At 42.3% G+C, this 19,900-nt stretch overlaps 2 protein-coding genes across 3 annotated transcripts in view; both read left to right on the plus strand.

The window, feature by feature from the left end:
* The window catches only part of RABGAP1 (RAB GTPase activating protein 1), a 60,329-nt gene that overhangs the window by 30,513 nt on the left and 9,916 nt on the right, over positions 1–19,900 (plus strand). For both annotated transcript variants that reach the window (XM_010721047.3, XM_031556245.1), the window contains exons 14-18: positions 13,897–14,010; positions 14,937–15,011; positions 17,172–17,297; positions 17,874–18,017; positions 19,581–19,622. In XM_010721047.3, the coding sequence (XP_010719349.1) occupies positions 13,897–14,010; positions 14,937–15,011; positions 17,172–17,297; positions 17,874–18,017; positions 19,581–19,622 (501 nt within the window). The remainder of the gene's footprint in view (positions 1–13,896; positions 14,011–14,936; positions 15,012–17,171; positions 17,298–17,873; positions 18,018–19,580; positions 19,623–19,900) is intronic.
* On the plus strand, positions 30–9,994 carry GPR21 (G protein-coupled receptor 21). The gene is given in 2 exon segments (XM_003211345.3): positions 30–1,369; positions 1,372–9,994. Coding segments are annotated over 2 exon segments (1,044 nt in total). The 5' UTR covers positions 30–414; the 3' UTR covers positions 1,461–9,994.

The following is a 19,900-nucleotide window of genomic DNA, read 5'->3' on the forward strand; positions in this document are numbered from 1 at the left end:
CGGCGGGAGCGGGGGGGATGATGCCGTAAAACGCTTTCCCCTTCTCTTCTGTCAGCGTTCGGGAGGACTCCCATCCGCGCTCGAGGAAGGCTCCTTCTCCCTCTTCCCCGTCCCTCAGCCCTCCTGAGCGAGGCGGCCCACCCGGAGGGCTCTAATAGCCGCCCTGTGTCAGCGTGAAGTTGCTGACATGACTGCCGCCGGGTCCCCGTGCACCGGTAGCGGCACGGAGCCGGGTTTAAAGGGGAATCGCGCCGCAGACAATGCACAGCAGCGGCAGCTGGAGCAGCCCTGGGGACCCGAGCTCCGGTTCTGACATTGCTGCACGCAGAGCCCCGGCCGCAATGACAGCAGCTGCCTGGGGCGGCTGCAGGCAGCAGGCAGGAGCATGAAGTAGAGATCACTGCAGTGCTCAAGATGAACTCCTCTTTGGTTGGCAACCAGAGTGGCCGGCCATTCTGTCTCCTGGCCATTAGCTATTTGGAGACCATCAATTTTTGCCTCCTGGAAGTGGTTATTATTGTGTTCCTCATGGTGCTGATTATTTCGGGCAACATTATTGTGATATTTGTCTTTCACTGTGCACCTCTGCTGAACCACCACACCACCAGTTACTTCATCCAGACTATGGCGTATGCTGACCTCCTGGTGGGCGTGAGCTGTCTGGTGCCTTCTTTGTCCCTGCTGCACTACCCAGTTGTTTTAAGCGAGTCTTTGGTTTGCCAAATCTTTGGTTACGTGGTATCGGTGCTGAAGAGCGTCTCCATGGCCTCTTTGGCATGCATCAGTATTGACAGGTACATTGCCATCACCAAACCGCTGACTTACAACACGCTGGTCACCCCGTGGAGACTGCGGATCTGCATCCTGGTCATTTGGCTGTACTCCTGCCTGGTCTTCTTACCCTCCTTTCACTGGGGAAAGCCTGGATACCACGGGGACGTGTTTCAGTGGTGTGCCAATTCCTGGAACACCGATCCCTATTTCACTCTCTTCATCGTGGTGATGCTGTACGCCCCGGCAGCTTTCATTGTCTGCTTTACGTACTTCAACATCTTCCGCATCTGCCAGCAGCACACCAAGGAGATCAACGAGAGGAGGGTGCGCTTCAGCTCTCAGGATGGGGAGGCAGGGGAGGCACAGCCCTGCCCGGACAAGCGCTATGCCACGGTTCTTTTCCGTATCACCAGTGTCTTCTACATCCTCTGGTTGCCCTACATCATCTATTTTCTGCTGGAGAGCTCCAACGTCTATAGTAATCGCGTTGCATCCTTCTTGACCACTTGGCTTGCCATTAGCAACAGTTTCTGCAACTGTGTCATTTACAGTCTCTCCAACAGTGTCTTTCAGAAGGGGCTGAAGCGTCTCTCGGGGCGATTTGTGCCTCTTGTGCCAGACAGAGGGTAGCCAAGGACTCCTCTACCTCTAGGAGCAAAAGATCTTCCAATGGATGTCACGTTTAAGACACCTATCAGCTTGACTGGGAAGTGCAGGGACAGCTCTGTAATTTGCAAGAAGTTAAATATGATTTTATGATGTCCAGATTTGCAAAAAGGTTTCTGAGAAATGCTGCTGACACAGAAGAATCAGGAGCACATATCATTGTGGTTTCACTTTAAAAAAATTTATTGCTGTGGAGGCGGCTGTGGAGTTTCACCTCCATATTCGTTTTTAAGAATAAAGCTGTATCTTGACACTTACCTCTCCAGCTGGTGTGACTGAATGGAGTGGGTGTCTGAGAGCTTCAGCAAAATGTAGTCTTTCTTACAGTTCTGCTAGGTTCTTTTGAGATTCGTGCTTCACATGTAAATGATAGATCTGAAGTGGAAATGTCATGGGATATGGTATATTACAGGGATTTTTTAATATATGCCAAAGTATATTGACAAAATTTTCCAGCGTTGTAACAGAAGGGGCCAAACAACTTGTTTTTCAGTGCTACCTAGACAGGACTTCTAGAACAGTGGGGAACAATGTGAATGTTTTCTCATGAGCGTGGTCTCACGGAGCCGTGAGTGCAGCTCTGATCTGAGCCGTCCCCGGTGCCGTTCCCCTGGTTGGCTGCGTGTGCAGGCAGTGCAGCGACTGCATTTTCCTGGTTGTTGTCAAGTAAGAAAAACTTGAATCAGACCACATCTAGCAGTTAAATAAAATGTGTTTTGATAAGCTAAGGGAAAAATACTTGTCATTTTATGATACCAGAATTGTGGCACCCTCTTGAGAATGATGCCAACATGTGAAAATTATTCTCCAAACAGTGGAGAAATGCCACATTTTTGTGTGGAAATTTTCTCAAGAACAACTTTAAAAATAACATGTTCTTCTCCCCCCCCCTTTTCTTTAATCTAAATTCTTTTGATATTTTACATACTAGAACTTAGGGAGAAAGGAAAGAAAACAATTGTCTTCTAAACAGCTAAGGGAACTATGTTGTAAATTTAACTGTAGTATTTGAGTTATTCATAAGCACACAGAGCTAAATCAGAGACATTTTTCTTTAGGCTTCCGGGGATTAAAGATGGTTCGAATATAGCAGGAGCTAAATCCTGTTGGCAAACATATATTTAACTGGTCAAACAATGTACAGTGTCTGAGAAACAAAGTTTCATTGACCACAGCTTTTCTCAGGCTTGCTTAAACGAAGTGTTTTGGGGTATTGTGATGCCATTAAGAATGCAGTACAGTCCTCAAATTGATTGGTTTTTCAAAAGAATGTCTTTTTACTGGTGTTGTATTGGAATAGTAAAGGGTTTGTGAGCCATGTCCTATAGCAGTGCATTACATCTGCATGGCCCTTTGCAGCCCTGGCGCTGCGTTGGGTGCTGTAACTTTGGGGAATTCTTTGAGCTGCTGTATTAAGTCAAGGTGGGTTGACTCTTGTCATATTGGGAAAGGAAAAAACATAGGGGAAGTTAGTTTCAGAAATGTGTTTTAGAACTGGGGCAGTTCTCTTAGCCAAAGGAAGGACTGTGTGTATTTGTTCTCAGGTCTGCTGTTGTCGTTGACCAAGATGATCTCTGTTTTTTAGTGGTCCTGCACACACCTTCCCTCCTCTGTGATCTGCTGGGAGCTCCAGTCCCTGGGCTCATGTGGTTTGCCCCGGGACAAAGCCATGTCGTGATCTGCTTTCAGTGTTCATCCGTACAGGCCGGTCTTAATTTATCCTCCATAGTTTATCTGAAAGTTTAAGGCGATGTAAATCCTCATGCCCTCACAACATTGCTTGTTGTCTGTCATATTAAGACGTTGTCTAGGTCAAGGGTTTACGCCGTCATCTTTGCACAGACAGCATAGAGGAGAATCATTCTGCTAAGCTGTGTCTGTCTGCAGTTTGGTCGGAGACACCTGGCCGTGCCAGGTAGCCTTGGCGGCTGGAGCAGAGCACGGTGGTGCAGTGAGTCATTTATAAACGGTGCATTAGCTCACAGCTGGCTAATTGTTCTCTAGTGTTTTGTAGGTGTCATAGCATGGGTGGGCTTTAGGGAGCAATTTAAGGGCTTTAGTCACTAATATCGAAGCATTCCTGTGTGGTATTTTTGGAGCAACCTCTCAGGTAAATTCCCAGTAGCTTTTCTCTGACTCTTCACCTTAGCTAACATTTCCACGTCTTTGAAGCAATGCAATCTAGCATTCAAAGCATTTGATTAAATTTAATAGAAGAAAAAAACCAATCTGCTAGGCTTAAAACCCTCAGTATGATCATTTCAGGTTAAAGTGGAAGCTGGAGGACAAATGTTTTTTTTTTTCCCCTCCAAATTTTATGGCATGAATAAAAGATTAAGTAGGAGTATTCAGTGCTAGTTTTTGAGAATATGGAAGTTTAGCATAAATTACAAGGGCTTACTGATGGCATAGAGATTTAACTTGAGTTGAAGCAGTTGCTGCTTAAGCTGTAAGCCTGGACTTGTACTTAGTGTAGTGGTTGCTACAGATTTAGATGGAAATTTGCAGCCATTGTTGTTTGCAACTGAACTTTAATTGTAATATTCATAACAGCTAGGCTTTCGTTCACTCATCTCAAAGTCTTCAGCTCGGGTGATTTCCATGAGAGGTGAAAGTCAGAATCTGGAAGTCTCTTCCAAGGTAAGAAGAGCGGAATTGCAGCCAGCTGAAGCATTCAGGTTTCATCCTGCTTTTTCAGGCAGTTTCTAATATTGCATCAGTTGCCTGGTTCATTAGTCTGTATTTCTAGTTCTGTCTGTGCTAATTTATCTGTGTTTTAAATTCTAAGTTACATTTTCCCTGTCAGTTAAAGGCTGGTCAAGGTTTATAGGGGATGAAGTGGTTTAAATATCTGCATTGTTTGACTCCACTGTCTTCAGTGAAACTGCATGGAGGTGGTTCTTGGTCCCTGTGCCAACTGTGCAAGAAAGAATTTTGGAAAGTATTACCTTGTTTGCTCAGCAGTCCATTTAACATCCTTCCTCAGGTAGTTAACGTGAGGCACAGTAGTCCTTTTCATCACCATATGTGCTATGAGTTGTTGGGCAGCGGGCTTTCTGCTTGGGTTGCTTTCATCATTGTACATACGAAACTAATCTTTCTTGGCCATATCTGTGTCAGAGCGTGCCTGGTCATTTAGAAATTGGTGTCAAGAGCACTGTGTATGTAAACACCACAATGGAGACGATGCAGAAATCAAATTCTATCTTCATAAAAATTGTGTGTTGTGGTATAGCTAAATGAACTAACTTCGAGATTCCATCTTATTTTTTATTTTTCAAATCGAGTTGCTGCAAGGTCCAACTTACATGGTAGAATTCAGTAGGTTTTTTTAATGCCACAGGAGAAGATTTCTATACGCACAACTTCGCAGAATGTGAATATTTGCTTCATGGAGCATTTGCTTCATTGAAAAAAATAATACTGGAAGTTTGGGCTGTTGTGGCGTTGTTGTTTCCCAAATAGGCTGGGAGAAAATCTGTGAATTATCATTTTAATAATTTTTAATCAAGTGACAGTATTTTTAAACACAACAGTTATCTTTTGCGTGAAACAAACATTTTGTTGTCATCTACTGTTAGTTTTTTATTAAATATTACTGGTGTCTATGGTCTTTATTTACTTTTGGAGGGGTTGAACTTGTATCTCAAGCTTCTTACCACTCAGAAATTTGTTTCTTTTAGTTAGAATTCTGACGTGGCTCTGTGTCAGAGTGCCAAAGGACAGTCGTGAATATTTGTCATAAGTCTTCTATAGGGAGAAAGCAGGGCAGAGGACTGAGGCACGGGGGATTCAGGAGCTGCAGGAAGGGTTTTTCTCAGAGCAGAACCTTGAATGAGAATTCCCAAATCTTAGACCTGCACTGCATCTCCGAGGCATCGCTCCTTTCCCCTTCGCATAAAGGTTTTACGTGTAAGAGGTCCTAAATTTCAGGAAAAAGGTGCTTCCAAAGGATACGTTGTGAAATGGAAATATTCAGTGTGAAAAATTGATGAGCAGCTTTCTGATATTTGTTGTGTTGTTAGCAGCTGTATCGAACCTTTGTGAGCTGGGAAGGCAAACTTCTCAGTCTGCCTTATTCCACATCTGGAGTTGAAGTTGGTTAAACTTGTATCCCTAACTCGGGTTGGTGCTTTAGAAAGTATTTTTCTTAGGAACTAATATGTGAGCGTGGGAGCCAACCTTTAGGTGTGACAAACAAAAGGCCCATTTTTTCCCAATGGCTGTATTAATCTATTATAGTTATAATTCTGTATGAGGAGGTGAAAGTTTTGAAGGTTTTATTTAATCGTTGTTTAAACACATCTTTAGTGCTGCGTGCTTGAAGCATCTGCTAAAACATTTGCCTGACCTGGTCCTTGTGTTGTTCCTAAGGTTAAAAACCCTTTTCTTTCCATCTCCCACTTTGCAGAATGCAATGCCACATCCTTTCAGTGATACCATTCAAAATAAACTTGAACTTTACCTCGCCACCAATTCTGTCTGAAGCTGAAAAAGCACATTTGTAGCAGATGCAAGAGGTGTAAAGCCTCCACAGTTTTTTCTGACGGTGGGAGAAGGAAGGAATGGGCACTTCACAAACCCTGGGGCTGTTCTGCTGAGGAAGGCAGAAGCTGGGGCGTGGAGGAGGAGGCCAGGTCTGTTGGTTCTGTTGGTTCTCCCCAGGAAAGCAGTGCTTCCTCCCTGTTCTGCAGGCTGTGTCTGTTCCCTGCTCGTCTCTTTCCACGCTCTCCAGTCCCTCCTTTAGGATGATGAGAGAGTTCCCTATCATGGAAATAATATATTTTACACTAGGAATGTTCTGACTTGAGGCCGGCATCTTGAAACTTCGCGGTTGTCGTTTCCCTTACTGCCTATGCATTGCTGTCACTGCTTTGAAAGATGTTTTCTGCAGAGAAGCCAAGGCAAGCTAAAGTTAGCTACATAATAATCTTTTGGAAGAGGAAAGCTTTTGAACGTTAAAATGTAGTATATGTAGAAGCAGGTCATTGTGTTTAGAGAAAGAAACTGAAAGTTGCTGCCAGGGGAAACAAACAAAAGAAACCTGTGGGACAGCACTGCGTGCGTGCGCTTCTGATATGATGTAGGCTGCAGTTGTGTCAACACAATGGAGTATTTAGTTTGGGTCACATCATTTAGAACACACTGTTGTAAAGATGGAGTTAACCTTTCTTGCAATGCTGCAGTGCTCGGGTTCTGCCCACACTGGGAGCAGGGATTCTCCTGCTCTTTGCCGCTTGGCTGCAGTGGGACAGCGTGGCTGAGCTGGCGTGGCCGAGCCTTGGTGTGGTACAGCTGGTGTAGCTGCTTTCTGCCTCTCTTGTGACTCGAGGTTATCTGGGTGTGAAATACTGCTAGGCAGAGAGCTGTGCTCGTGGCTCTCTGCTCCTTACTGACTTGTGCTGCTCTGCAGCTCTTGCTCCCATCGCCGTGTCACACAAAGCACCGTCTGTCTGCTCTGGGTGTGTGTGGTGGTTGGTGCAAGGAAGTGTTTGTGGCTTTCACCTGTAAACTGTTTGCATCTCTTGAGCTTTGGCACTTAGTGAAAATGTTAACGTAAGCTTTATGTTCTTGCATCCTGACCCAAGTTGTTTATTTACAACCTGACTGCACTTGGGTAGTCTGCACAGTCAGAGCTGATTCTCCACCTCACGAATTTGCAGTTACTGAAACCGAGAGCCAGGAGTGATCCCCGCCTGTGTGTTGGCCTGGAAGCAGATCCCAGCAGCACGGCCTTGCGGGCAATGGGCTCTGCATGCTGGTACCATGAGGGTGGTAGTTCTGGAATTGAAGCATTGGATTCTCAGGCGTCGCTGGAGACCCTTCGGTTCAAAAGTTACACAGTTGAAGCAGCCCCTCCTAAAGATGAACTCAACAAGTCTTGCTGTGCATGTGTGTCATCCTTCACTGCTAGGGAGCTCACGTGAGGTGAGCAATCAAATACTTGATCAAAAAAAGTCATTCCTTCATTGTAAATTGGAAAAAAGTTCTTCTGGGATTTCAACTGTAAGTGAATCCTTGAAAATCAGTAATTAGATTAGTAAAGGGTGACGTTCTAATATGCTGGCAGGAGTACTGAGGGATTTGTCAGGGGAAAACAGCCAGACTTCGCACTGAAGTGGCGTAGGTATATTTATAGTGCTAGTGATAGTTGTGTGTGCGTGAAGACTTTGGACTATTTTAATATAGCGTAAGGCTTTGAGCTTTAGCCGACTGAAGTTGCTCGTTTTATGAAGTTACATTAGTACAACACTGTGAAATATTTTTAAATATTAGCGTTGCTGCGTATTAAGAGTGTTTCATAAGAACATTTTAAAAAACGTTTTCTATAGATGCCGTCAAAGGAATTGATGTTTAGCATACAAAGAAATAACTCCCTGAGGGCGGTGAGGTGCTGGGTGTGTTCCTGATCAGCTCCGTTTTTGGGGGATCCAGTGTTTCTCGAGGATAAATTGTCATTAAAACCTACTAAAAATAATGGTTAATCCTGGGGCCGCAGGAAGCAGTGCTCCCTCCAGCCATGCTTTGGAACTGCCTGAAGGGGTTTGACATCACACGTGTTGTGTTCACAGAGTGATGTCTTTGGAGGTGCTGTACAGCACGGTGTTTTGCAAGTTGCTATGCTGATAAATTTCTCTCCATATGTAACCTCTGAAATCAAGTTTCTATTGTAATTCTAGCATGTAAACACTAGATTCAATTTTGTATTCCTTTAATGAATGCAACAGGATGGAAATGAGTTTGCGATTGCTAATGATGAGCTTTCTTACTGTTCTTAATCCTCGTGGGTATGTCTTTTCTTCAGGGAGTTCAGAATTGTATTAGTACCTTTTAAATTGTTTTTCCACGTGCTGTTTACAATTAAACTGCAAGCATGGGAGGCTATGCATGCATGTGCTTTTAGGTTGCTTTGCTGAACAAAATACAGTGGAGCCGCATCCTTTGAAGGATGCTCTCTTGTCTGCACATTCCACCTCTGTCTGCTCCTTCGCAGTCACGGGGACAGCAGAAGCCACTGCTCTGATTATCTCAGTGTGTTCTGCAACGTTTGTTTGTCTGTTTGAGGGTTGCTGTGAGGAGCCGTATGGGGAGACAGTCCAGCTCTGTACACGAGCAGTGCCACGGCTGGAGCTTTTTCCTGAGTGTCAGTGGAAAGGCCAAGAATCTACAAAATCACACATAGGAATGTGTGTGTGTTGGTAGAAACTTTGAATGCTGGAAATCGTTTTGTATTAAAAGACGAGCAAGAGGTGCGAGTGCAAAAGCCCTGCTCTGAAGGACTGCAGGAAACAAATCCACCAAAGCAGATCAGAAAAGCAGACAGGTGAATTTGAGCCTTTCCAGCCCTTCTCTCGTTGTGACGCAGTGCTGAGCGCTGAGGTCTCGGCGCTCCTCATCTCTGCCTGGATTCGTTCTGTGGGTATCCGGGAAGGGAGAGGAGGTGGAGATGGGAGTTTGGATGTTCGGGACAGCTGAGGAACAGTTATCATTGTGGCTCCAAAAATACGTATTTTGTGCCAACTCAGAATTGTTAAGATGCGGGGCAGAGGGATCCTCCTCCCCCCTGTTCTCATAGGCGTTTCTGTAGCTGATTTTTTGGCTAAGGGCGATAAAAGGAAAAAGTATAGTTGAGCCAAAACCTACAAGTGTTACTGATTTAAAATAACTCACATATTTTTAAACATTAAGTGAACTACGTTAAACTGAACTATGTAAATACCTGATGCTAAGTCTTTGCATAATTGTTTCCAAGAGGTATTTTTGCTATGAGGTATTAAAACTCAAAGAACTGCAGCATTCCCTTTGAGATGATCTGTACTCTGGCTCTCATACATCTCTTGACTTGTTTCCTCTTTGCTGTAGATGCACATACATACAGATATATGTATGTATTTTTAAAACAGACGGTTTAATGTGGTAGAGTTGTACAGTCACACAGTTTAGGGCTTTGTAAAATATGTAATTTTAAGAATGTCAATGTGGTTCTTAGCAAATTTTATAAACACTTTTCTGAATCTATCAGCACTTCCCATCCTAAGAGAAACCGCACATATTTCAGTGATTGTTCCACTGGTTACATCTTTGTCTGCCATTTGTTTTGAATTGATGTAATCTTGATACTACTAAAATTTCAAGGGCTGTTGACGTGTTTCACATAGCCTAGATTGCCTGTTAGCCAAATGTATGGATCATGCATCAACAGTACTCAGTAGCCTTACTGTTCTGCCTAAAGCCTAGCTAATTTATTTGATATTCTCTCTTTAAAGAGAGGTCCTTGGAAGGAGCAGCATAGTTTAGGATGCTCCTTCTCTTTAAAGGGAAACTCAGAATTGAATAGCAGTACTTGTTGATCAGTGATGTTATTGTAGCCAAAGGATGCATGGGTGGTTACTAGGAAGTTTTTGCTTCAAGTTTCTTGATGAAATGTCGTGTTCTACAGAGCTGTGTGAAGAGTGTAGTTTTTTATTCTGAAATGCACTTGTACACTTTATTTGAAAGGTCTGAATGGATCATGAATACGTTTAAGAAATAAATGATACGTCACACGTTTTCACGTCTTGTCTCAGATGACTTTTATGTAAGTGGGCGGTGGTAAAGGTGTGTTCTGTGTGGAGGGGGTGGGTTTTTCCTCTCCTCTTTGCTCTTCTCAGTAGTCTGGTTTTGTTGTAATCACGAAGAGCAGGACGACCTTCCATTGTGCACTGTATGTCTGCGTGTTACCCATGCGTGATGTGGGGAGCTGAAGGCAAACTCCTCTCTGTATTTTTCCTGTGGGAAACTTGAGCCCTAAAAGGAAATGAACACAGCTAAAGGGCTGGATATCACAAGGGATTCACTTTTATTTTTAGAATTGCTCTATATTGCCATATTTGGACTGAAAGTATGCTGTATCAGTGCACCATTGTATCAAATTGCAGGTGTTTCTCCAAACCATTCATTTTACTTCCACGAATCCCTCTATTTATTTGTGAATGTTCTCTGGGTAACACTTCTGTTCTCAGGACAGCATATCTCGTGAGAAGCTAACAAGCCTGTTGCTTTGAAAGTGGCTTTCGTAGTACTTCCTTACGGTCTCAGTTCTGGGTGTAATTCTGTGTGCTGAAATCCTCTCACATTGCTTTGGTCCACGTGCAGGGAATGTGCTCTGGGTAAAAGTCAGTATTAATACTACGTATCAAAAGTAATCTTGGGAACACCATTAACCTGCAAAATAAATAAATTTGGCGATGCAGTGTCATGCAAACATTAAAAATAACTACCAAGTGACCTTTCATTATTTTAGAATGTATGTGAAATGTGCAGATCTTATCAGAACCACCTACCCTTAGTGTGTAATGCTGTCCTGTCTGTACAAGTTTCAGACAGCTTTGGCTTTTTCTGCTCCTTGTGGCTGCTGGAAGCTGTGAGCTGACTCGCTGCTCTCCAGTGCCTTGCCTGTGCCCTGCAGCAACGTGCCTTGTGCTGATCAGACCCCAAATGAAGCGTGGAACATTTGCTGACTGAAGGAATCTCCAGACCTTTCTTCTCATAGTCATTTCTGACTGTATGACAAAACCATTGCAAAGTTACTGGGACCTCCCTGAGTAATTGCGATGTGAAAGTGGATTCCATGGTGACAAGAGTGAGAGTTTTGCAGAGCTTCAGTTTTGTTTTCCTGTGAGGATGGTGTTTGAATTCAAATTTGTGTCAGCCCTGGGAAGAGGTGCTGTCAACTCCAGCTCTTCCAGGTCTTCAAAGTGTGGCTGAAGGTACAGAAAATGCTTCCAATGTCGCTCAGTTTCACTTTCAAGACATTGGTCAAGACTGCAGCTTCATTTGCACATGCTGGGATAATTCTCCCAGGAAGGATCATAAACATGCTAAACTTTGGAGAAAAGCACAAGGAATATGTCCTTTAAGTGTATCCATCTTAGCAGGTGGGAACCAGTATGTTTTTTTTAGGAAAACTGATAAAGTAGATGGGCTTTTATCTGCTAGACTGCATCCTAGTTTCTGTAATTACTCTCGTACTTTTTGATTCAGCAGGAGAGGAAGTTTTTAGTATAACTCCACTAATATTTTAAAGGGCACAACAAAGGGGAAGGAGAGGTATGTTGTTAGTCTGAGCATCCGCATTTTCCTGCTTTCCTTTGGAGCAGTGAACTCATGTGAGAATTTTAATCTTTATTGCGCTTGCCTCAGTTCTCATGGCTGTTTTCCATTCTGTTTTCTTTATTACTTTCTTTTTCTTCCTGTCATTCTTAGCTTTCTATTTTTCAATCCCAGTTTGTGAAGGGTGTGGGTTCAGAAGGGTTTCCTTCAGTTCCCAGTCCCCTGAAAGCATGAGAAATTGCCCATTGAGCCAATTCTCACAGCAAGGTATAAAAATAGGAGTAAAGAAAAGGTTGCACAATGCTCGGATTGCAGCAGTTTGTACTAGTGGAGAGATTTCAAAGCTGGTTTGAAAAGCATTTTTAAACCTTATCATTTCCGCTAATTTTTCTCTCACTAAGCTCTGTTTCAGCTGCAGGAACTAGCCTTACAGATTGCTTGAAGAGTTGCACTGAAACATAGGAGTCAAGGGCTAAACAAGTCACGCAAAGCCAGAGAGGGACTGCTGATTTTTAGTCGTAATGACAGTGAAGTCTGTCATGTAAGTTTCCAACCAGATGCTTTTGCTTCTGCTATTAAATAAGCAAATTTAAAAGGCAAGTGAATTTAAGATTATTTTCTGTAATCTATGCCATTACAGCAGAACACAGGTAACACTCTGGAAATCCAATTGTTCAGTGCCACAAATTGCTGTTGGCAGTGAACAGTACCTGCACTCTTGCATAGCAGGGTACTTCGCTGTAATTCAGTCTTGCAGCCTTCCAAAAAATTGGTTGTTATCAGGAAGACCTTATTCAAAAAGTTCTCAGAATTCATTTCTGAGCTTTCTGGGCTCTCGGGTGGTGCGTAGGAAAAGTCCTCTTTGATAGTGGAAAAAGGAACCATGGTAGGCAAAGGAAACATCTGCAGACAAACAGAGGCTTTTGTTTCTGTGTTACTACTGACATCCCAGCCTCTCCTTCCCATTTGGTGGTGCTCACAAACCTGTGGAGGGGTCTTTTTTCCATGCTGCAGGTCTCCGAGCCCCACACACAGCTGTGCTGGCGCCAGCTCTGCTCTGAGGGATGCCACTGGTTCCCAGCCACCGCTGCTCACAGCTCTTCGAGCCCAACAGGTTGTTGTTCCAGTTTTCAAAGAATATCCAGGTCTCCATGCAGCATGATGAAGCCCGGCTTAAGCATCTACAATAGGAATAGTTTGCGAAGTGAACTGAATGAACTGGATGAGATGGATCAAAACTGTGCCATGTTTAACATTGACAGAGACCTTAGAAGACCCCACTGTGGGAATGCCACCTGCTTGCTTTCCCCTTCTGAACCGAATCTGTCCTGGATGGCACTTCAGGCTAAGCTGGACACTGTTCACAAATGCTTATGGTTGCACATGGTGTGTCTGACACAGACCTAAAAAAAAGTTTGCATATCCTTGCCCATCCTGTGCAATACTGACAAATCCCATTAGAGCTGGCTGTTTGACACCAGTCTTGCCCACTGATTTCAGGGAGATCACGTGGTATTCAAATTGGATTACCATCGGGAGGAGAAGGCCTACGTTTCCCTTTTTACTGCACTGAATTATTATGCTTTGTCAAACTCTTTTAATCTCTTCTAGGAGTTTTCACTACTTCTTGTGTAGGACTTGATGCAGACTCGCATGGTATTTCTTCCAATTACCTTTTCAGTCTGTTGTTCAAACTTAATGTTTTAATTGTATGCTGTTATTGTGCAGCTTTCAAAGCACTTTAGACTTGGGAAATTATTGCATCTGAGAAATGTAGAGAACAAAGTTCCATCCTCCTGATGCTGAACTGCCCTGCTCCTATAGGCAGCCATCCCTGCACTTTATTATGTTTTGCTGTATGCTGCTCTTACGTGATTTTCTACTTCTGAATTGCTTAATTTTATGGAAGGAATGGAGAGTGGTTTCACTAGCTGAAGCATTTAGGAGAATGAATAAAAGAACTTAGGACGGCATTATACAGCTGCTTACAATTGTTCGTTACCCGCCGCAGTTTAAGACAAATGAAATGTGACCAGGCAGGCCTTTGGAAGACTCCAAGGGAAGGCTGCTGTCTGCATTGCAATGTCCCGGAATGCTTTTGTGTGTGTGTGCATGTGCTTTTTCTGCCACTCACTGACTGTTCCCAGATGTGCTTAGGTAACCAAATCTATCAAGATTGTGATCTGGAGCTGCCAGCCTGCAGGCAGTCTGTTCTGGTTGAGTAGACTGTATTTGTTAAATTTAGAACAGTGCGCAGAACACGATGTCAATCCCTCAACTCAGCCCTCGCATATAGTAATTTATTCTCTTCTGACGTGTTTTGGTTTATAGTACCTTGATTTTTGTTTTTACTTTTTCTAATAGGAGTCTCCACAAGACAGTGCTATCACTCGAGACATCAATCGAACGTTTCCTGCTCATGATTATTTTAAAGATACTGGAGGAGATGGTCAGGACTCCCTGTACAAAATATGCAAGGTATTATTTACATTCTTATTCTGGTAATTAATGTTTAAAATCATTGACAGATGTGTCTTTGTTACCTGAGAACGTGTGGATATTACAATTAGTTCACTGTACCTTGGAGGCAGACTCTGCCTCGTTCTTCATTGCAGTTGTTTACCTGGTCATAGTGCCATTCAGATGGGTGTTCTGAAGTTGTAAGCCCTCTGGATTCCTGAGCACTAAGTTGTTTAGTACAGAAACTTCACATAATTCCAGATGTGTCAGCCTGGATCAAGGCTGAGGGGAGGAGATGTGCTTCAGTTTAGAAATTGTCATTTTTTTCCCCTCGTATCCAAAGATACGTATCCAGATGGAATGTAGAGAGAGGGACACAACAGATCCTCAGCTAAAGGCTAAAATGCAGTGAGAGAGAAGTGGGATCCATCCCTGTGGTAGCAGGAAGGCTGCTCATCCCATTTAGTGTAGTTGGATAGAGATTGAAATAGAAACCCATATGTGTGTTTGTGACAGGCCTCCCTGACCCACACTTGTACAGTTCACTCTTACAACAGAGATAGCTGCATTGTTCTGAGCGTGACAAACATTGGCAAAATGCAGATATGAAGAAAGAATATGAAATCTTTTAGTGCTCTTTCTTTGTGTTACTGGTGTTTCTCTTCCACAAATGACCTCCTAACATCCCTGGAGCTGTTTAGGGGTTAAAGCTCTCAGATAAGGAGCTTAATAGACTCCAACAGTCTCGCTGCATTACTGTAACCAGCCACTGCTACTGTTTGTCATGGTTTGATTTTCACATAGGTTATCCTCTCCTTTGAATGACACCGGGGGCACCAATACACCTCATGAAAATTTCATGAAGTTGTGTTCAGTGCAATATTTTGTTTTCTTTGTGCTTTTAGCTCAGATATGCTGTAAAAAAAATTGGATTCCTTTTTTAGGCCTATTCTGTCTATGATGAAGAGATTGGTTACTGTCAAGGCCAATCGTTTCTTGCTGCTGTGCTGCTTTTACATGTAAGTGGTGTTTTTTTTTTCTTCCAGTTTGTTTTTAGCTTAAGAATAAATATTGCTCCACATGTCTGGGACATGGCAGCTCCTGAACAAGTGGGGTTGCAGGCTGCTTACCCACTTAAATGTTGGTCACTAATAATGTGATTTTAGGCAGAATAGTAAATTGTTTAGAACTAACTGTAGTATTCATAACAACTCTTGTCTACTGTCAGTGTTCATTTCACTGTGTTTCTGTTTCAGGACCCCTTCCAATTGAAACTCCACAGGCTTGTACTCATGATCACTAGTAGGCATGGAATTTGTGTATCAGACAACTGTAAATGTTTCTGTTACAGGGTTTCAAGGTCAGATTTAAGCCTTTTGGAAGACCTTTCTATTGAAATCGGTCAGAAGTATGGTTGGTAATCACCATATGTTGTGCATACACAGAAGTAGTGTATTTGTGGCATTGATGGGATTCAGTTTCTTAGTGCTTTGAACATTATACTGCCTTTATTTGGGCTCCTGTATTATAGCCCTTTCTGCTTTTTGATTTTAGAGGTTATTGAAGGATAAAATAGTTTTTTATTTTGTTAAGAATACCTTTTTTAACCTAATGTTATTGGTAAAAGAGGCCTTATCAGAGTAATATCCTTTAACTGCTTGGGTGTTCAGAAGCCAGGGAGTTTGATGCTTACTGTAAATCAGAAGCAAAAGTTTCAGATTTGCTCATGCTTAGGAAATATGAGAGGATTTGAAATCAGTACCAATTATTTATAGACCATTCTTTTTTAAATCAACGTCTGCTTGTTCTCAGTGTGTGTCTGCAAGTGGGGCAGTTGCAGCTGAACAGTTCGTAAGCCCTGTAGGGTTCTGAGATTTCTTCTCCCCAGCTGATTCTCAGTGACTGGTGCTACCAGTGAGAACTGGGTATGAAGGCATCTCTGCAGCTTTCAGTGGAAGTCTGGTCTTCATGGAGCATTTTCCATAATGTTGTAAAGTCAGTGGAGGATGCAGAACATAACATAAACTCGGTTCTTTTTAAACGTCAGCCAAATAACTAATCATAAAAACCTTCTAGTTCATCGTTACTGTAATGTGAAACATTTGCTTGATGACCAATTAATTCTTTATTACTGTACTGAATCAGATCAAGAAGGCTGATACTTCCTGATAGGAGAACTGAACACTTCTACTGAAACATACATGCTTCTGATTTTTATTGTCTTATATCCATTTCTTGAATATCCATTGCATTAGAGAGACTCGTGGAGAATGGAGAATTCTTTCTTTAACAGTTAGGTATTGCCTGTGGAAATAAAGTATGCAATAAAAAGACTGAATTTCAAATAGGTTTCTTTGAAATGAGCCTTTGGAGTACAGCTGCTAGGGAATACAGATATTGAAAAGCATTGCAAAATGGAGTCCATCACTACCAGCCCAGTGCATGTCAGCAAAGTTTTCAGTTTTAACAAACTCCATCTGCAGATTAATAATAGAATACTGAGGTGGGTGTTCTTGCCTTTATAGGAACAAGTGATTGGCCTGAAGTCAGACTTTACTATAGAAATATAGAAAGCTGAATTTTTGTGTTTGGGAAAAATGTCTAAACACTGACAGGCCATGATGAGTGTATCTTTGGTTTTTGGCAGGGAAGGGATATTGAACTTTCCTAAGCCAGTGATGAATTGTGATAAATTAAGTTTTTGTTAGCAATTACTGCTCTGTCTTATTCATGGCAGCTGAAAAATAAGCGTGAAATGTAATTAATGTCACTTAAAAAGGTAAATACATAGCTAAAAATAAGGGAAAGATCCTGTTTAACATCATCTGATGATACTGCATTTGTCTTAGTTACGTAGGTGACAGAATTAGGCTGTTGAAAATCTGTAGGATTCTGGCATGATGTGTAACAAATACGACAAGAAGCTGCGTTGGTCTTGGTGTCTGTAAGATGTATTTTTAGTTGGGTGACGGGGAAGTGGTTTATCCCACTGAATGTGAATGAAGTGCAGTTTCCAACACCAGGCCTCATTTTGTGTGTTGGTACTCTTGGCTACTTTGGAACTGGCTACGAGCGGGTTAAAAAGCAGTAACAGTTTGGCCTTTCTGTATGAAGGAGGGGATCACAGTAAGGGCAGATGGAACTGCTATGAAGGATTTAAATGCGCTTTCTTCTCACAGATGCCTGAAGAGCAAGCTTTCAGCGTTCTGGTCAAAATCATGTTTGATTATGGACTCAGGGAACTTTTCAAACAAAATTTTGAAGATTTGCACTGCAAGTTCTATCAGCTGGAGCGCCTCATGCAGGTAGGGGCTCGGACTTGTGTGAAGTGAATGATCAGGACCTGCAGCTCAAAACAGCAAAACAAGCTGTTTGTCTTACAAGCAAACAGCGTTTGTAGCCTCTTAGTAAAGAGGCAGCGTGAGGACTGTCCGCACTGAAGGCCTTCTGAGAACACAGTGTGCTGGGCAGAGTCCTGTCTGTCACCGCAGCAGCGCAGTGGGTTTGGGGCCGACACGTCCGACCCCGTGGGGCTGCTCTCTTCCTGACTGCCCCAGCAGGGGCCTCGCTGCATACAGCTGCAGCGCCTTGCAGGGTCAGCACAGCGCTGCCTGGGTTCCTCACTAGGATGTGAGCTCAGGAACTTGGCTCATTGTGCATTTAATACAGCGTGCTGAGCATCCGCACTGAGCCCTCAGCGTCCTTGCAAGGCTCTTCAGCATGTCAGGCAGCTGCTCTGTCAGGTATGGATGCAGAAACCTGCCTTTCTGCACACACACTGGTTCTACCCAACTCCTGTTATACTTTGGGATTTCAACTGCTCCTCCAAGATGGTATAAATTAACTTTCTTTCTTCCTTTCTTTTCCATTATTATTATTAGGAATACATTCCTGATCTGTATAACCACTTTCTGGACATTAGCCTTGAAGCACACATGTATGCTTCCCAGTGGTTCCTTACACTGTTCACGGCAAAATTCCCTCTCTACATGGTCTTCCATATTATTGACTTACTCTTATGTGAGGTAGGTGTTGTAACTGAAGACTTGCACTACTAGTAACTTTTGACCCTATTTCACCATCTTGATTCACATCCTTGTTACCAGCTGTTATTCCAGAGCTAGGCAAGTGATACTTATTTCTACCTAGAAGTGTTACATTTTTACAGTGGAAGAGTTCTCAGCATTTTAAAGAAATGGATTAGGAATATATATATATATGGTTATAATATCTTATTTCACAGAGTACTGTTTAGTGTGGATGTAATTCCATACAGTGCTTGTGGGATGTAAATTAATTTACAAGTGTGGATGAAAGTTTCCAATTTTCTTCTGTTATTGAATTGTGTTATACACTCTGCTAACGTTTGTGTTGGTTTGTTTTGTGTTGGTTTTTTTTTTTAGAATGTGGATGCAAAAAGGCCATCCCATGTAGAGTAGCTCAGCTAATTTCTGTGCTGGTGATCTCACAAGCCTGGGGCCCTTTTTCCAAGAGACTTGAAGTCTCTTTATACTTCCCAGCATATATTTAGAAAGCAAAACTATTTACTTCAAGATTTGGACAAATGCATGTTTTAAAACAGCATATTTGGTAGCATGTTGGTAAATAGTATAATTTGATTAGGAGCTCGTTAACATATATTAACAATTCATGTTTTGTACCAAAGCATCCATGAGTTATCTCATGATTTACTTTTACTGGCTGATTAACATTATTCTGCATTCTCCACCAGGTCTGTAATTGCTTATGTGGAGTGGTACAATTTGTCTAAATTTTGGACACTGAAGGGTTTCAGCATTCATAAATCTCCTGGTCAGTTTTACCCTTTCTCTGTTATCATCTGCTGCTTACTTTGTCCATGTGCCAATGTAATTGAAGGCAGCAGATGGTATCTAGAAAATCAGTTATATTTGTTTAGAAACACATTTTAAATTCACAAATAGTAAACGTGTTCCTAGTGAATGCTGAATTTTTTTATTGCTTTAAAATGAGAGTGGAAAGAAAGACAATCTTGAAATCTGATGAGCAGTGTGTTGTGATTAGGGAAGGCACCCCTTAGGAAGCTGTATGCTACTACTGGTTACAGGGACTGTTATAATTAACCGGGCAGCTTAAGTAAATCACCTCTAACAAACAGTGGCAAAGTAGATAATGTGAGACTCTGTCCTAAAGGGAGTTACCTTCTTTTTCATTGCAAGAATTATCCCAACTTTTGAATACCAGAAATTAATGTATTCATGTATATATTGCTGCATTTGAGTTCAGTGTTTTCAGAAGTTGCTGTATGAAAATTAAATCATCTTGAGCTGACCAACTAGTCCTTAAAGTGCAGCACCTTCATCATTCTGGAGTTTAGAGCTATTAAGATAGTAAAGCCTGTGCTGAAATACTGGTTTGCTATCAGTAATGGCAATCCAGTGAACGTACTTCCCTAACTGAAGTCATTTAATGTAGTACCTGTTTGCACTTGTATCCTTGTTCTCATCTTTGCAGAAACTAGACTAACAACAAAATCCAGCAAGTAGATTAAAAACTAGGATTGCAAATACCAAGAAACTAACTTATTTTGTCATTATTTTTCTCTCTAGGGAATAAGTGTTATCTTTAACGTTGCACTGGGATTATTAAAAGTGAGTATCCAAGTTCTAACACGGTGCTTTCTGCACCATGGTGCCATTGTGCACAGGTAGCAAAAATTAAGATGCCTGTTAATTTTTAATTTTTTTTAAGCTAGGAGCATCCTGTATTGCATATGCTGTTGTCTGTCATCCTCAGTGCGGCAGAGTGCTTTTGGGGGATGGGTGGCAGGGAAATAGAAAGCTGCAGAAATAGAAACAAATGCTATTTACAGAAGGTTAACAAGTAGATAAGTTCTTGGGAGCTTTACAGAACTGTTGTTGCTGTATTT

The sequence above is a fragment of the Meleagris gallopavo genome, chromosome 19, assembly GCF_000146605.3.
Source record: "Meleagris gallopavo isolate NT-WF06-2002-E0010 breed Aviagen turkey brand Nicholas breeding stock chromosome 19, Turkey_5.1, whole genome shotgun sequence".
Taxonomy (NCBI): domain Eukaryota; kingdom Metazoa; phylum Chordata; class Aves; order Galliformes; family Phasianidae; genus Meleagris; species Meleagris gallopavo.